Here is a 17,649-nt window from a genome sequence, read left to right on the forward strand (position 1 = left end):
AAATCTTTAAATTGACACTGTTTTTTCAATTTGGAACTTTTTTTTTTTCCCCAAAAAAAATCCCCTATGAAAACCCACAGTTGCTGGGGTTGGAGCTTTTCGGAGACGGGCTGGGGGGTGAGAACTTTGCGGGTCCGTGTGCTCCCGCGAGGTTGTCTCTCCATAGAAAGAGGCATGTTCACAAGTATCCCGGCTGGCTTCCTAGCTCCCATTGTTCCCTTTGTTCTGTATTATTTAAGATCGGGTACTCGTTTGCTCCTGAGGACTGGGGATAGCAAGGTGGAGCACAGCGAGCAGCGCCTGTCGCCTGGCTGCGCACCGCACTTGTGCCCAGAAGTGTCTCCAACAGCCTCCCGCCTTCTCCAGTTTGCTTTTTCTCAGCTGGGTAGTAGAGAATTTGCAACCTGCCAAGCAAAACTGCAAAGATCGAGGTGGAAACGTCCCCTGCTTGCAGGGATGTGGGCTTGGTCCTTGTTTTCCTTTCTTGTTTGTACCCGGCGCGCACTGGGTTGGCCTCCATACGCCTGTGCTCCTTCCATCCCTGTTCTCAAATTTTCTTCCCTTTTTCCTTCCTACAGAAATGCTAGTTTATTCATTCCTATTTCTCCGAGAGATGATACATGTCATTTCCCTGCTAATATTCATCCAATGTAAGCAGTTTTAACCGTTTTTTAGGGCTGGCAACAAAACACAAAGCGCCTGTGCCAGGAAAGTGAGTATTACCTGCTCTCAGTGTTTGTTTTTTGGCCTAGACCAACAGTAAATACCTTTATGCTATTGCTTCTGCCAAAATCACTTTTTCTACTTTGTTTTCTGCACTTCTGCAATACCTGCTCACCAGCCTTTGGCTGGTTTCGAGTGTGCTTTACTTACCTCACGGTTCTTGGAAAGCAAGCCCTAATTCCCAGTGACCCCAGTGCTTCAGTTCTCAGGCAGGAGGAATTTTGCCCGGGGAAGAGCTGCACGACTGGTGCCGTGCCTGAAACCCAACTGCAACTCTGCAGAAGTGTATGGCAGCCAGTCTGCACCATCACGGCGTGCAGTGAGCGTCCTGGGAGCCGTGGAAAAGCAGCCAGGGCCATCAGAAACAGGCCTGGCCCTTCCAGGAGGTGCCATCGGGGCTCTTGTGGGTGCCAGGCCAGGGGCTGCAGCGGGGACGTGCTCAGGGCTCAGCCCCTGCCGGGGGCTTTCAGGGCGAGGGGAGTACGACAGTGGTGAAAAACATTCAATTTTAAATTAAAATGACAGCACTTAGTAGGAAACCCCATCCAGCTCTAATCTGTTTGTAAGGTGACTGACACATAAAGTGCTTTTTGTTTTAAGGTAGAGGAAAATGCATTCAGGATAGAGTTTCTGGTATAAATGTCAGGTGCAACGCAGTGCGTGCTCACTCAAAAAGTCAAGCAGATAACCTTGGCATTTGGGGACATTGCCTTGTATAAAATGAAATTGTATTTTGTTTTTAAAAAGGAGGACTACATTAAGAGGTCACCTATTAGCTGTGTTTTTGCTAGCTGTCTGAAACTCAGCTCTACTGTCTATTAAACTCAAACCACTATGTAAACATTCCTGTGTTGTTCCTGGTCTCTACAATGGCCAAGGGGATCGGGTTTCACCTGCCTGCACATCTTCAAGCAATTAAAGCAATTAGCTTGAAGCCATTTCACATTCAAGGTCTACTGTGACATTCAAGTCCAGAAGAAGTCTAGGGGAAAAGAAAAAAGGCTATGGAAGGGCCACTGTGCAGCACGCCAAACAAATGGGCTGCCCGGGGTTTGGGACTGGCAGCCTCTTCCAAACGCCGTCCTGAGGCTTTGCAGCAGGCATGCGGAGTTGCTGCTGCAAAAGAAGGAAGATAAAGGCAAAGCACCTAATGATCCTTTAAATTACACCCAACTTTTGCCTGTTTTGCACTGGGGAGGGAGGGGGAGAAGCCAGGAGGAAGGAGAGAGGAACGGCAAGGCGATTTCTAGCGGTGTTTGTGTGAAATAATACGGTGTCGGTCTTATTTACTGACATTTCTCCTGGCGTGGAGATCATCTTTTTCTTCTAATTTACGTGGGGATTTATATTTGGTGTTTACATTGTAAAACCGGGCCCATTCTGGCTAATGGATCAGTTACAATGACATTCGGCGCGGAGTTTAGCGATTCCAGCAGTAAGTCTTGAAAGCTGCTATTTTTTAAAAGGTTGGAGCAGATTAGTGGTGACCTTAAAAGATTAAACTAGTACAGTTTAAAGATAAATAATCAGCCTTTAGCACATTAGATAGCTACATAAGCATGACAGAAGGTGACTTTCTTACAACACTTTCAGAATCCAGGAAGCATTTTTACATTTGTAACTTGGCTGGGCAGGGAACCGTGTTTTGCAGAAAGCAAGACGTAAACTGATTACACCACTTCAAATTGCTTAATACAGTTTTAAATCCACAGTTTTCCTGTTGGTTTTATTATGCAGAAGAGGCTAATTTTAAAAGCTCTGCCTGCTGCAAAAGAAGATCTTGCTTTGCTGTCCCGGAGGGTGTTCTTAATCAGAAATAACCGCAGGCTAAATTATAATGTGGAATCCTGCTGCCCTTTAACCTAACGCTGCTGCTCGTTCGGTGTTTGTTAACAAACAGCTCTAAGTACAAAATTGTTTGAGAATTACTTTTTCATTATATTTGCTGACTTCAATTAGAATAAGAAGCTTATTTGGGGAAGAAAAATTAAAAATGTATGGCTTTCTACAGAAACTTTCAGCGATTGTTTCCCGGCAAGAGCCGCGGTCGGTGCGGAGCTGCGGGCTCCGTGGCACGCGTAATTCGATTTAAATCAAATCACCTCCTGGACTTGTGTCTCTGCACAAGTCCAGGCAGCAGAGGCAGGGCCCAGGAGCATCCCAGGACCCAGCCCACTACAACAGGCACGTGTAGGGGAGAAAACGGTGGGAGAGGCGAAGGCCAGGGCAGCTCTCGTGCCGGGGGGTTAATTCCCACGTGTCCGAACGAGGACGCCCCGCTTCCCAACCCCTGCGGTGTCTCGGAGGGCTGGGTTACAGGCTCTAGAGGCACAGCATCCTATTTTTATTTCCCTTTGGGTAACGGGTAATTGAAACATCGGCTTGGCGAATTAATGGGCGAGTTTAAGGTAAGGAGCCCCGGGCTGGTGGGGGCGGCCCAAGCCCTCCTCTGTCGTTCCCCTCCAGTTTCCGTGCCGGAGCGGGAGTGCAGTGGTACTCGGGGAGGAGGTGATGCCTCTGCAAAGCAGATCTTTTCCTCTTTTTTTTTTTTTTTCCCTTTTTTTTTCCTGGCTTAGTCTTCTGTTTCTATGATCTGCCTTTTGAACTGTTTTTGTGGCTGATCAGTTCCACCTAATATGTCTCTTGATTTCTGCTATTGTAATACTCAGACGACATGCTGTTCTCTTCATTTTTATAAGCTTTAGATGCTCCTGCCTGTCATACTCTGGCGGTTTATCTTCAGCGTCTGGATTTGCTTTCAGACTTGCATGTCTATCAAGCTGCTGTTGCTTTGAATGTGAGATCAAAAGAAGATGAATTCCAGTAAAAAATTTCCTTGTATGAAGAAAAGATTGGGGGCCTATGTAAACATCCCACTGACAGCTCCCAATGAGTTATTTTAGCAGAGCATTAGCACCCAGAATGACAGACAGTCCAAGACTACACGCTAAATAACAAATCAGTCCCTTCAGCGGCAGCAGCGATACGTTTTCTGAAGGAATCCTCTTCCTCGCGCTCATTGAATATGGCTGTGCCGCTGCTCAGCCCCTCGCGAGCTGCCGCCGAGTGCCAGCCCCGCTTTACTTTCCTTGACAATATCTGTGTCGTGTCAGCGATATGACAGCAGACAGGGCTTTGATAGCAGGGTGGGGAGGCGGTTAGTTAGGCGGCTGGAGTTAAATAGCCGGTTTGTTTCGGGGAGGGGAAGGAGCCTCTGCAGCAGGGAACGCATCTGCCTGAACGCCGAGCGCGCGCCCGCCGGGATGCTGGATGCGAGTCCCGCGCCCGAGACAAGTTGTGTTTTTGGGTGGTTGTTTGTATTTCACTTCATGCAGTTAGAAAAAAAAAATAGCTCTGAAGCCTGGCCAGCCTCACGGGGTGGTTTTGGGGGAAAGTCGGGGTGTTGTGGAGGGCAGGAGAGTGGGGCTCAGCCAAACTGTGTGCAGACAGGGCTTCGCCTCGATGCAGAAGCGAGGTGTGCCCCCAGTCAGGGACGTAATTAGTTCTGCGTGTTTCTGCTGGAGGACGGGGGCTTTAATACCAACGTGGGGTCGCTGCCTTCAAACCACCTCCACGTTTACCTGCCAGCTCCCACCCCATCCCTCAACTTCGCCGGCGACGAATTAGCCCGGGAATTCTTGCGGTTTCTTTGTCGTTTAATAAAAGCAGCCGGCGCTACTGTGGAGGGAGGCAAAGCCTCCCGCGGCTGCCTGCGCAGGGCAGTGCTCCAGCGCCTTCTCCCTCCAGCCTGCGCTCCGGCTGCACGGCACTTCCTGTTTATTCAAACATCTTTTTACCATTCTTCAGCCCCCGCTTCACAGAAACAGCCAGAACACATCTCCAGCGCGAGGACGGAAATCTAAAGGCAGACAGTAAGAGCTCACTCTGTTAAACTCTTCATTCACTCCTCGAGCGGGCAGAGGGAAGGAGCCTGCAGCCAGGGCTCAACTTTTAACTCGCTGCCTTCCCCGGGGCAGGCTGCTCGGCGAGGGGAACGCCGAGGTTTAAAGCAAGAGCCGCTGCTTCAGGTTGTTTACTGCGGCGTTGACAAAAAGGGTGGGTTTTTGGCACGGGTTTGGAGAGCCCTGGCTAGCACCGGCTGCCCTGGCAGGGCACGGTCGCCTTCAGCCCTCTCTGGAGCGCGAGGGGCCGTGGGTCACCGTCCCTTCCGGGCACTGTGGCTTCCCCTCGCGTTTGCACAAGTGGCAAGCAAAAAAAAAAAAGCAAAAAAAAAAAAAGTAAACGTGGCTGTTGTTCTGGGGAGGAAGAGAGAGAGGTGTGAGCCTGCAGAGTCTCGTTTTGTTTTCCTCAAATTGTTTGCGTCGTGACTCTGGCACCGCTTTGCGAAGCAGCCTCGCTAATATTTGTACCAATTTCATGCTAATAAAAATCAGGCTGCTGAAACAAGCATGGCTATTATCTCATTCATATTACTATTGTTTAGACCTGTGCTACTACAAAAGGGAAGGCACGGCACGCTCACGCCGGGGAATGGTTGTTAACTTCTCGTGTGAGGGATTTTCGCTGCAGCTTTTCAGTGTTGGTGCCTGGCGCGTGAGTGGTCTTCGGGGCTGGGCTGAAGGTAGCCCAGATCCTCTGGGTAGCTAACCCGTGTTGTGACACGTAGGCTTGTTTGTTTTCCTCGCTGTTCAAGCGACTTAAAAAACTGCTTGATCCTTCACGGCTGTCTCTCCTCCCTCCAAAGTCCCCCAAAATAGCAGGTAACTTTTGCTGCGAGCCTTCGTGGCACTCGTGTCCTGCGAAACAGCAGAGGAAAAGGAAAGTGTGCTGCCTGCCCCATGGAGAAACCCATCCTCCTCGAGGCTTTTCCTGCCTCTCCGAGATCCAAAAACACTTTAAAAACGTTAAACTGTAAAACCCCATCTTCCTAGAAAAGAGAGCAAGGGAGAGAGAAATCAAGCTGTGTGCTCAGCCAAACCGCAAGTACAACAAACATATTTTTAAAATATATTGCTAGTCTGGCTTTTTAATGTTCAGAAGTTGTTCTACTTTGCAGAAAAAAAAAATGGTGTTTGCAACTGCCTTAAGGACAATTTGTTTAACAGTAGGAGTAATTGCATGGGGAAAATGGAAAGAGTGACTGAAGTTATTTACTCAGATGTTAGTGTAGGTGTGGGGCAGAAAACTCACTGTGGGAACAGTGGGCTGCTTTTCTTGGTATCTCAGTCTATTTGATGACCATCAAATTTCCCAGCTCACTGGTTTTGTTTTTTCTGGATGGCATGTTTGATTATTTATCAGAAGGGAAAGGGAGTAGCTGAAGCAAATAAACATGTGACCAAGCTGTGTTTTGTTTTCCACTCAGAAGGCCGTGCCCTTTAACAGATATACAGAAAATAATAAACGTATTGTTTTATGATAAAAGGAAATTATGTGTGTCATTTTCTTTAGCAAGGCCATTAACCCCTTGTGCTCGGTGGTCTCCACCTTCTGGAAGCTTATTAGGGTTGCAGCTGGGAATTAAATGCACTTAAAAACCCCTCTTGTGTGGAATGTTTCCATGGATTACTGCCTCAGCCCTCTGGATTTGCCGGATTTATTACGTAGCCGTTTCTGCCTCAGCATATCCACAGCCCTCTCCCAAGTCGTACTTCGGGTACGACAGCCGAAATGGGAGGCTCTTTGCGTTTCTAGAAGGGTGCTGGCTTCTGGAGGGATCCTGGGTGCTGCCGGGATCTTTTTTATCCCCTGCTGTTAGCGTCTGTGCAGCGTGAGGAGTCGCAGCTGGATGTAGCCCGTTAGAGGCAGTGTCATTTCGTTTGATTCCTCGTTAAATGCCAGGTGTGTAGCACGCAGTGTGCGGTGTTTCCCTTGTAATACCAGCTTAGGACAATGCTTAGGACAATGCTCATTATCTTCCCTGGAAGAAAAAAAAAAAAAAAAAACATAAACTAAATCACTGTCAGGAAGTAAAATACAGGTTTGCCTCATCTCTGGGAAGCATGTTGCATGCTTTAGCTGCTTTTACAGGATTAAAAGAAACAAGTTAAGACTGTCATGCACATGAAAGGAAACCGAGATGTGGTTTGTTTCACATTGTGCAGGTAGGTATAAATTTAATAGCCTGACTTGCTTTCAAACCCTCTCTTTGTCTCTCCGAATCTCATGTCAGCTCCAGCGCGGTTGCGAGCGCCGCGCTCTGTGCGAGCTCCTGCCTGCCGCTGCCCGCAGGTGCGGTGTCGGGAGGAAGGCTCATCCTCCTCCTCGGGGACACAGGGGCCCTCTGCAGAGCCACTTGAGATCAGGGAAGGAAGATTTGTGTGACATCTTGAAGTCTCGGACATCTGGGCGCATCCCCGGTTGGTTTGGGGAGGATGAAGCGGTGCTGGTGGGGAGCAGCCGGGTGCCAGCGGCTGGGGCCGGGGGCGTCGTGTGGAGGGAGGAGAAAATGGCAGTGGGGATGCGGGGAGAGGAAGGGCCAGCGAAATACGGACCTGAAACCGAAACGTGATGCACAGAAGAAAGAGGAAATAAGCGGCTGGGGGCCAGGTGACGCAGGCGGGGGCCGGGCCAGGAGGGCATCGCCAGCTGCCCCGTGCCCCAGAGGCTGCCCCTGGGGACCAGGAGGGGGCTGCGGCCCCCATGGCCTGAAGCATCACCGTCTGTACCCCGATTTATGTCTTGATCTTCCAAAGGTAGCTGTAAACGCTCTCAGTGCTATCTGGGCAAGCGTCTGATCCTCCCCTTGCATCCTCCCCGTGCTCTTGGCGCTGGTGCTGTGTGGTGACAGTGAGTTCCAGTGATAATTGTGAGTTGTGTGGTAAGAAAGGGGGAAAAAAATCCCTTTATCTGCTCTCAGTTGTTGTTGTTGTTGCTTCCTGACTTCGTTGAACGTCCCCTTCCTCGTGCGTTATGAGATGGCAAATAGCACCAGCTGTACCTCCTCAGGCCGAGTCACAATTTGTGTGCTTTTATCATCTCCCCTCTTACTCATCTCTCGCTAAACTAAACACTCCCACCCTTATCAATCTCGCCCCGTATCTGCCGAGGCCTCTAATCATTTTTGTCGCCTCTGTCTGAGCCTCGCCTATTTTTGCTTTAACAGAGCCTTTTAAAATCAGGCGTTTAGGAGCTATTCTGGGTCCGGCTGTGCCGCGATGGGACCTGCAGCACCCCGTGCCATATTTCGGGCTGTCCCAGCGTTTCGCTCCCTCCCTGCACCCGACGGCGAGCACCCGGCGGTGCGTGGTGAGAAGTCGTGGTCCTGGGCTTCGTTCTGTGGGCCTGCAAACGTGGGTTTGTGTACAGGGCTTTGGAAAACAAGCTCACAATGTGTTCCCTCTTTTGTTGACCACACGGGGAAGCGTTCAGGCAGCTGTGTGCCATCTACTATTTATGTCGTAGCTCTTCCTCCTCCCCCCCACCTTGCCCCTCTTCTTTTCTCTTCTCCATTAAAAAATCGGAGAACTTCCCGTGCCTTTGACATCCAAGAAAAACGCTGCTCAGCAGTGAATAGTCCTCCAAATATTCAAAGGTCTGGTTCGCTTTTGGATAAACACAGTAGTTCAGAACCTGATCCCGAGCCTACAGAAACGAGCTGGAAATCCCATAAGATTTTTTTCATCGCTCAGACATAGTTCAGTGCTGGTTCAGTTTGCGCTGGGAGCCAAGATTTGTATCCTTTCTCATTTTACCAGGATGTGTTGGCCCATCCCTCCGTTCTCGCTGGTACAGACCGCTACATGCTGTGAATCTTGACATGCCAAAATAAAGAGAGCCATTTTTAATGTTTGGGAACTTTTTGCCAGATGCTTTTTAAATGGCTTTGATGAGACTTGACTGTGACTCTTTAAAGGAGGAGGCAGAAGGTGTTTTCACAGCGCAGCCGCCTGAGGATTTCATTTGTGCCTCCAGAATGGGATTTTTGTAGCCTTTGTCGCTGCTGTGGCCAGTTCGGGGTTCACGGTTTTCGGGCGTTTGCTGAATTTGACCTTTTCTTCTACTGTCCCTTGCGGTCCGTTCCCATCCTCCCTGCTTGTGTCTTGTGGTATTTGAAGAAAATAGCTCGGCCACCTTTCCCCCCAGGTTGGTGGAATTCATGAATAAATTACCAAATTAAAATCAGATGTTTTGGAGACAGAGCCGGGCTGTCCCCCTGCATGGGGCTGGTCCCTGCGGCCGAGCTCAGCCCCAGCAGCCATGGGGACAGGGACCGGGACAGGGATGGGGCAGGAGCACCCGGTGTGCTCGTCCTGCTGGCTGGAGGAACCTCAGCACCCACGGGGACGGCGCGTGGCGGCACCGGGGCACAGGCAGCTCCACCGGGAGGTTTGGAAGAAAGGGTTTCTGTTTGCAGTGCCTTTTTCTGGAGGGGATCTCCTCCACTGATAGCCAGGATCTATTCCAGAGGAAGGAAACTAAGCCTGCTGGAAGAAAAATAAAGCCTCATCTTCTTCCCTTATGACTGAACTATTCTAGGAGATGCTTCGGCACGAGGCACGCTGCCAGCTCCCTCGCTCCGAGCCTGCCCCCCGTCACTTCGGGGACAGGATGTGAGTCGGGGCTTGTACACGTGGTCCTCCAGGTCCCTTCTCTTTTCCCAGCATGGGAATCACCCCTTAGTCACTTGGCCGAGCCTGCTGCAGCTCAGCAAGGCCTCTAGGGCCAGCCGGGCGTTTGGCTCGAGGGCAGGCTCGCCGTGGGAGCTCTCCGGGTGGAGGAGCTGGCTGGGGGCCCCTGGGGAGCCAGCCCCACGAGGCAGCACCCCCTGCCCCCCGCACCCCCTGCTGCTCCTGCACCTGCTCGTGGCTCCTTCTCAGAGGGTCGGGGTGACAGGGACAGGGAGGCAGCACCGAGCAGCTCCTTTGGCAGCCCCGGAGGAAGATGAAAGGGCTGGGTACGACTCTCGGAGGGAACAAGTGCTGCAAGAACATCTGCTTCTCCTTTTTGCATCTTCTACATTTCATTCCTCCTCTTCATTTTGGTTCCTTTCCTATCCTCTCTAGTTGGTTCTTCTCACCTCCCCCTGTTCTGTTCCTCCCAGAGGAACAGCACTACCCACTGCTGTCGCTTTGCACTAGCTTTTTCTTTTTTTTTTTTTTTATTTTATCCCCCCCTTTTTGCATACTGCTCCGCTCCTCGCCGCTTTCCACACGTCGTTGGGCTCCTCAGCCTGGCGGAGGAGAGCTGCAGCAGGGCTCCCCTCCAACGTGTAAGCTCCCCTCTGCGTGTCTGCCTCCTACCACCGCTCCTCTACATCTGCTGCTCCAGGAGAGGAGCTGGAGGGGAGGCAGGAGGGGGAGAGACACGAGGCAGCTCCGCGCCTCGGCTGCATCCGGGCGGCACCGCCTGGGAGCTGCAGCTCGCTGCTCCGCGCGCAGCAGCTGTGGAGTGGAGCGGGGTGTGAGGACAGATGGGAGCTGAGAAGGAAGAGAAATTGCTGGCGGAGTCTAAATCCCCCCCTCGTCCCACACGGGAGAAACAAAGGTACTTGTCTTGCGAGGCTAAATGGGAGCGAGGAGCCCTTCTGCCAGGCGGGCCGTGCCCCCGCAGCGGGAGGTCTCTGGCTGCCGACCCTGCGTGCCTGAAGCCCCCAAAATTTGGGGAAAAAGAACTGGGAAGGGGGCAACGTGCCTGGTGCAGCAAAGCCATGTTTCTGAGATGGGCTGGGGGAGGCTGAGCAGGGACCTGGCTGCGCCAGGATGCGCCCAGGGCTTGGTATTGACCCTGCAGGTTAATATGGAGCGCCTCGCTTCGGGATCCTGGGGTGGGGGACGTGTTTTCTGAGGGTAGTTTCTGCCCGTCAAATACCTCCCGTCTCATCTCGCTCTGCTCGTTGTGTTGTTTTGGTTTTTAATGCCCGTAACCGAAATCATGATGAAGTTGGCTGGTGGGTGACTGTGCAGATGTTCTGCCTGGATGCTTCACATGGCCGTGTGCCCGTCTGATTGCTGGGGATGCTTCCTTCCTCCTGCCTCAAGTTGCTTTCCCCATGGGCAGCTTTGTCCACCTGGAAGGGCCCCAAACCCTTAGGAATCTGGAAAAGCATTTGGGATTTCATTGGTGCTCTTCTTGTGACTTCTGTGCGCGCGGTTCTGCTCTGAGAACCGCCGGGCACGGGTCAGGCAGGGCAGCATTTCTGCTGGGTCCTGTGTCTTCTGCTGGGTCCCATGTCCTCTGCTCACCTTCCTGATGCCACCAACATGCACATCTCTCCACGCTTCCCCGCGTTGGCTGTACCCGTGTTCCCAGGTGGTTTGAAGCTCTGGTGCAGAAAGCAGCATCTCCTGGCCTTGCAGGCAGGCCGTAGTGGCTGCAGGTCTCCGTATTTCATTAGCAGCTGATTGATATTAATATCGGCTCCGGCAGATGGAAAGGGAGGAGCTTGAGCTCTCTTTCCTCAATAGAAGTAGGCTGATGGAAAAACAGTTTGAGACTCACCGCCTTGTTACACTGGCTCCAGCGGTGGAACAAGTTAGCCAGAGGCTCCGTAGGACTGGATCTCGTTACTGGTTTCCTTGTGTCCCACCACCGTAAGCAAGTACACGGCGTTTAAGCAGTATCTCTATTTTTAAAGCTCTACCCTCTTTTTCCAGTGTGTTTCTGTTTCCCAGCCCCCAGCCCCAGTCAGGAGTTCCTGGTCATTGGAAGGCAGAGGCAGTGCCGCATCTTCCCCCTTGGAGCAGAACTCGCCTTAAGAGGATGGTGAAATTGAAAGATTGAATTGCTTGCGTGAAAATGTCAAATTACACCAGTAACTTCAGTGATAACAGTGCCGGATGTTCTGGGCAAACAACAGCTGGGCAAACAAGTCGCGTTCTGTCTAGCTTGCAATAAAATTGTCTTGGTCATCTCAGACGTATCACTTTTTTTTTTTTTTTTTTCTCTTTTTTTTTTCCTGGTACTGCTGTAGTTGGGAAACAGCGAGCGGCTGCTCCTTCTCTGAACACAGGGTGAGAGGGCTCAGAGGGGTTTCCCCTCGGGGCTGCTGTGTCCCAGCTCTGGGGGCTGCGGCATCTTGGACTCGTCACACAGGGAACTTGGTGTCAACATTTTTCCTGGTTGAGGTGGCACCCAATGTTTGCTCCCAAACACCATCCCAGGTTTGCATAACGTCTCGGAAATGCAGCATCTCAGCTACCTCTCTGCTGTTCTGCTTTACGCAAGAAAATCTCCTTATCTCTGGTCGATTTCCTAATGGATAAGAAAACAGCTCAGGACTCCACTCACTGCGTCTTGCATTTAGATGTAGCGCAGAGCAGAATCGAGATGGCTCGGTTGGGAGCGAGCCTTTTACCCAAGTCATCTTTTGAAATCCGTGTTGATAGTGACCAAAAATTGTTTGTGTCTTGCAGTTACACAAAAATTGTGGCACTCAGGAGCTGCGCTTGCCAGGGGATGCTTTTCTTCCTCTTCCTTCAGTAAGTGGGAAGATTTACCATTTGTAGTGCTGTGCAGAGAGAAGGATGATTGCTGATGTGGTGAGATTAGCTGCTGGGGGCCGGGATTGGCGCCTGCCTGTATTCACTCCAAAAGCCTGGTGCAGCTGTGAGGGGACTCGCAGGCACTCGGAGCAGCGCCGATGCTGAGCCTGTGCGGCTTTGGAGGCGCTCAGCATCCCTACCTGCCGTCCCCAAACGATCCCCCAGCCTCCCAGACGCACAAGGCAGAGCTGCCGTGCAGCTGCCCCAGCAATGATTCCCTTGCAGAAGTGCACGCACGTGGTGTAGGCTTCGGATGCGGTCACGAGGGATGTGCGAGAAGAGCTTGGAGATGTCAGAGCACCCGCTCGTGAGGAGAGGGCCACGTTAGCAGAGCTGCTGGCTAGCGGTAAACAGTCCTGGCACCCTTGTTTCAGGACTTGGCAGCAGCAGGAGTTGAACCGAGTCCAGCTTTACTCTCTACTGCCTGTTCAGTAAGTTGAGGACAAGGCAGATGATTAAGGAAATGTGGGGAAACTGCTACAGAAGCTTTTGGAAAGATAAGAGACTTTGGTCTCCATGTCTGACAGTCTGGCACTTTTCACTAGCATTGAATTCACATGCAAATCAAAGGCAACATCTACTCCCACAGGAAGCTTTATTAATGTACGGGCCTGCTCGTGAATCTCCGTGCTGATGAGGGGTGTGGGACCGACTTCGCTGTCGAATTAATTTCTCCGTGCATCGCCACCAGCGGGCTGCGTGGCCACAGTGGGGTCCCCAGGCAGCAGGAGCCGGGCTCGGGGTGGCCGCGGTCACCGCACGGAGCTGGGAGAGGCGAGGAGGCACCGCACACAGCACCCCACAGCCTGCCCTCACTGGGCTGTGCCGCCGTAACAAGGGCAGGTGTCGCTGGGCTTCAACCAGCACCGGCAAATTAATTGCACAAAGGGTCTGCAAATGAGCTTCAGGTGCTTGGTGTGTAAGAGAAAAAAGGGTTAGTGCTTTCTGCATGGAGCTAGCCGTCCTTCACATGCCCTGTCAGGTGCAAGGGGTGCAGGTGAGGCTTTGGAGGGACGGGCACGGAGGGGCGGAGAGGCAGGGTCACTCGGGACCCCACCAAGGCACAGTGGCTGCTTGGTGCAGGCACGCAGCAGGAACCAACCTGAGCTATAAACAACCTTCCTTCCGCATCTTAAACCCAAGCTCATCTGATGCTTAGGTTTTATTGCTGCCGGTTATTTATAAGCGGAAGAGCAAAATCTTGAGAGCGAAGGCACGGGAAGCGCCGCTTCAGTCTCCGAGCCGCTGAGCTGCCGGCTGAACGCTGCCTCACGTGCACCTCTCCTCCTCCCAGTGCTGTCCCTGCCCATCCACGATACTCCTTCCGGCCACCACGTCCAATTCTATGTGGATACCATGCAGGTGGGACTGGAGCAGGGGCAAAACGCTGCCTGTGCCCCCAGGAGCCTCAGCAGTGACCCCTTGGGCATTGGGACGAGCACCAAAAGGCTCGTGGTGGCGGTGGCCGTCCCGCCGGGCTGCACGGAGCTCGCAGCCAGCTCCAGTAGAAAGCAGGCATTTCTTGCACAGCTACTTGTTCTGGGAATCTTCAAAAAATTTCTGGCAGCCAATTTTAGTTGTGCAACCTCTCAGCTGCCAGAACGGATAGAATATGATCATATCACATGAAATGCATGCAGGGTCTGCTATAGCAACTGTATTTCAAAGAGACAACACATATGGTGACTGGTTTCTTTTTGGAATAATATCTATAAGTTGATGATGTTTTATTCAAAAAGGCTGTAGCTTGAAAGGTTAGGGATGTTCTGATTGTTTAGTGTATGATTAAAGAAAGGCTTCCGTGGTTTTTTTGGCCTATTGAATCTAATTACTGGGAACTAAAATGATCATTTGATTGCACATTTACCTGGAATTATTCTTCGGCAGAGCCAGTCTTAATAATATATAATAATATGTTGCGCTTGTACTGTATAGCGCTTCTTGTCTGAGCAACTCAGAGTGCTTTACAAGTATTCATTAATTAAATAAGCCATACAACACCCCTGTTAAGTAGGTGAGTGTTTGTTGCCCATCCCCTTAAATCTTCTAGGATATTTTTCTGCTGCCTCTGCTCACCCTTGAAGATGTTTTAACAGCTAAAGAAGCTAAATCAGTAGAAATTATACGTATATATTTTAGCCGTACTTAATAATTTGTGCGTGAAGGTTTCCTTTGTTGCCTTTTTGTACCCGGTGGGCTCTGGGTCTTTGTGCCGTGTCTCTATGCCACATTAGAGGTGCTGCGGGTGCTGAGCTTCATCTCTCCGGCTGCAAACGCATGATCTGATTTTACCTCTGTCGCACCCAGCCCTGCTGGGCATCACATCCACACTTACGAGGTTTTCAGACCCAGGGGACGCTTGTAACCACCTCTGAAGCGAGGGCACGTTGCTGGGGCGCTGGAAGCTCTCCTCTCCCTGCTCGCCCTGGCAAGCTGGCCACCAGCAGCCGTCCCACGTCCCCTGGGAAGCGAGGCATGGTGCAAGGTATCAGCCCCGAGCCCGCAGTCCCTGCAGCCCGCACGTTATCCTCAGTGTCAAGCCCTGCCTGGCTGCTCGGCACGGAGATGAAACACTTGGCAACTTGGAGAAGCGAGTGAAACCCGAAGCGTATCTGACTCCTTAATTAAATAGGTATTAATTAAATCACTCAGAGAGCATACACAGTAGGAGTGGGGAAGGTTTTTTCCCTCCTTCCATGTAGGCATCTTGCAAAGGGACTATTTTTCTTGTTTTACATTAATGAAGTCTTCAGCCTTCCCACTTTGCCACCTACACATGTACCGAACGTCTCCAAGGAGACCAAGAAAGCCCGAGTCCGGTGCTGGTGAATCCTTCAGGAGTCGCGGGCTGGGGTCTCGCCAGCTGAGCCTCAGCTGTGCCGCAGCCCTCCGTGCAGAGACCAGCCTCTTCTTCCAGTCCCCTGGCTCGGGGCTGAGGAGGAGGTACTTGCTCCTGTTCCTGCTTTCCCCTGGGTTTCACCTCCTCGTATTGTCTTTTCCCTACCCAACGAAGAAATTGGGCCTTGTGGAGCAGCTGGCTGCAGTGCCCAGGGCTGCTTTTCCCTCACTTTGCAGAGAAGTTTGCAGAGATCTGCCACCGAGCAATTCTTCGCTGGCTCTTTTGGGTATCATGTCCCTTGCCCCTTCATCCCGTAGCTCTGCAGCGTCCCTTTGCTGCTCGCCCATAGCTCTCTTGCCATAGCTTTCCAGAAACTTCTCTGCCTTCCTGCAGTGCTCAGGAGAGCAGACCGTGATATACGACTGCCCTCTTCTGTAAACCAGACCTGACCCCTGGAGAAGAGGAGCACAGAAGCTGTTAGTGCGTGAGGCTGCCCGGGAGCAAATGGGGCCATGTGCTGCTCGGGGCAGAGGGTGCAGATAACCCGGCGGTGCTCACCACCAGGATCTCAGCAGTTCTTCCACGTTCCCACATGGAAGCCAAACTGGAGGTGCTGCTGTTTTTGTCCATAGTCAAAGTGGGAATTGCATTGGGTGGATATCACCCCGTCAGGTGCAAGTGCAGAGATCTGTTTCCTGGAAGCTTTGGGAGCAGAGTGGTGCCTGACAACCAAAGGGGTGTTGTGACCCTATGCTGTGCCTGTAGCTCCCCACCTTCTGCCTGCTGCAAACTCAATTTTCCCCACTCTTTCCTCGCAGGCTCTCCAGGTGGCACGGCAACTTCTACTGCAACAGCAGCAGCAGCAGCAACAGCAGCAGCAGCAGCAGCAACAAGTTAGTGGATTAAAGTCTCCGAAGAGGAATGACAAACAGCCAGCCCTTCAGGTAAGGGAAGCTGACGTCCTTCATGGGGGGCTCTCTTGCTAGCAAAAGGTGTGTGTATGCTGCTCCTTGTGAGCATTGGCGTGGGACCTGCAGGAGCGTTTGGTTTTGAACCAGTTTCCTCCAAGGGAAGTGCACGGAGCAGCTGTGGCTCGTGTAAGCAGGAGCGGAGTGGGGAACAGCGCTAGGTGCTCTTGAAAATCCCACCCATGACATATTTACAAATGGGGAGCGTGTACTTAGCATCTAGTGGGCTCGGATTATTACAAAATGGAATAGCTTTTGTTACAGTGTCAGTGCGCATAGGAGATTTGCATTAACATTTCTGTTTGATTGCTGTTCAGGTTGTAGTCTGTGTTCGCTCACACTGTTGATTTGCTGTGTCAAGGATATTGGGAAAATATTGGGATATCATCAGAGTGTTTTTTTCCCTTTCATTGTCTGCTGATTTATGGACATCTTCAGAACTAAAATCCAAATATTATCAGGCTTTGCGCTGTTATGAATTCAGAAAGCTAAAACCAATATAGCACTCCCAAACAGAAGATGTATGCACACATATGTGGCTTTGGAGTACGTTCTGCTAGTCTTGCGGGATAAATCACAGGAGTTAAAGACAAGAAAGAACTATTAGATCATGTATCACATTTTCCTTTTTTTCTGTTGCTGTTCTAGTGTTAGAAATCCCAAGTGATGGTGGGACCGCTATTATTTTCCTTCAGACGGTTTTCCATAACAAAGCACACACTCAGGAACTTTCCACTTTAATTCCATCCTCTTGCTCCAAGTAATACCGCTTGTATAAATACTGAGTCAGTCCCTTGCCTTGCCTCGTGTTCACACTCCTCAAACATCTGAGATACTAACATGTACTTGCCAGTTTTGGCAAATTATATGTATCTAGTTCTTTATACGTTTCGTAAACCAGCACTTCTAGACCCTTGACCACTTTGCTGGCTTGCAGCTGGTTATTGCTTTTATTATTGCACTCTTCGCAATTGCAGCGTCTCACTCTGGTTTTGATAATAAGTTCCTGAATGCAGCAGCTCAGTTGCAGTCATACAGAACCCTGTAGCTGGGACATTTATCTTATCTCGCTGTTCTATATCTGATGCTTCAGCCTCTGTAGCCCCAAATTCTTTCTTTTTTTTTTTTTTTTCAGTTGTTGTCATAGCACATTGTCAAACTCATGTCTGTTTTGCTCTTTCTAATTTTTTTTTAGTTTGATATACTATCACCATGAGTTCCCTGACAGCATTGCTGCCTCTCTTGCCTTTTATATGTGCTTCAGATTATTTTCCTCCAGAAATACAGATCCTAGACTCTTTAAATATGTAGTAGAAGATGGAAGGTAAAGCTAAAATCACTAAAGGCCTTGACAGTCAAGCTAGAGGACCTGATCCTGTGGTTCTTACACAAATAAAGCTCACCGTGACTTCAAGGGGAGTTTTGCCTAAGTGAGGAATATCTATTAACTGCAGCCCTTGGCCCGGCGAGGGCAACTTCTAGCTTTTGTGTAGTGATTTCATCTTCAAAGCATTCTGCAAATACTGATCTCCAAAACATCCCCAGAAGGAAAGTCTGATAAGTAAGTAGCATTATCCCAGTTCTGGACGGGGAAACTGAGGGAAGCAGGTTAAGTGACTTGCTTAGGATCACAGAGGGAATTGGTTTTAGAGGTAGGATTAAGATTCATGAGTTC

At 50.8% G+C, this 17,649-nt stretch overlaps 1 protein-coding gene across 27 annotated transcripts in view; it reads left to right on the forward strand.

Moving 5' to 3' along the window:
- FOXP1 (forkhead box P1) overlaps positions 1-17,649 on the forward strand; it is a 364,496-nt gene that overhangs the window by 239,352 nt on the left and 107,495 nt on the right. For 23 of the 27 annotated variants that reach the window (XM_072044462.1, XM_072044450.1, XM_072044454.1 and 20 more), the window contains one exon: positions 15,825-15,950. In XM_072044462.1, coding sequence (XP_071900563.1) covers positions 15,825-15,950 — 126 coding nt within the window. Of the gene's footprint in view, positions 1-4,389; positions 4,596-13,084; positions 13,165-13,508; positions 13,530-15,823; positions 15,951-17,649 lie in introns of those variants that run through there. The other 4 variants (XM_072044473.1, XM_072044470.1, XM_072044472.1 and 1 more) reach the window with 4 other exon arrangements.

Source organism: Anas platyrhynchos, chromosome 13 (genome assembly GCF_047663525.1).
Source record: "Anas platyrhynchos isolate ZD024472 breed Pekin duck chromosome 13, IASCAAS_PekinDuck_T2T, whole genome shotgun sequence".
In the NCBI taxonomy this organism is placed as follows: domain Eukaryota; kingdom Metazoa; phylum Chordata; class Aves; order Anseriformes; family Anatidae; genus Anas; species Anas platyrhynchos.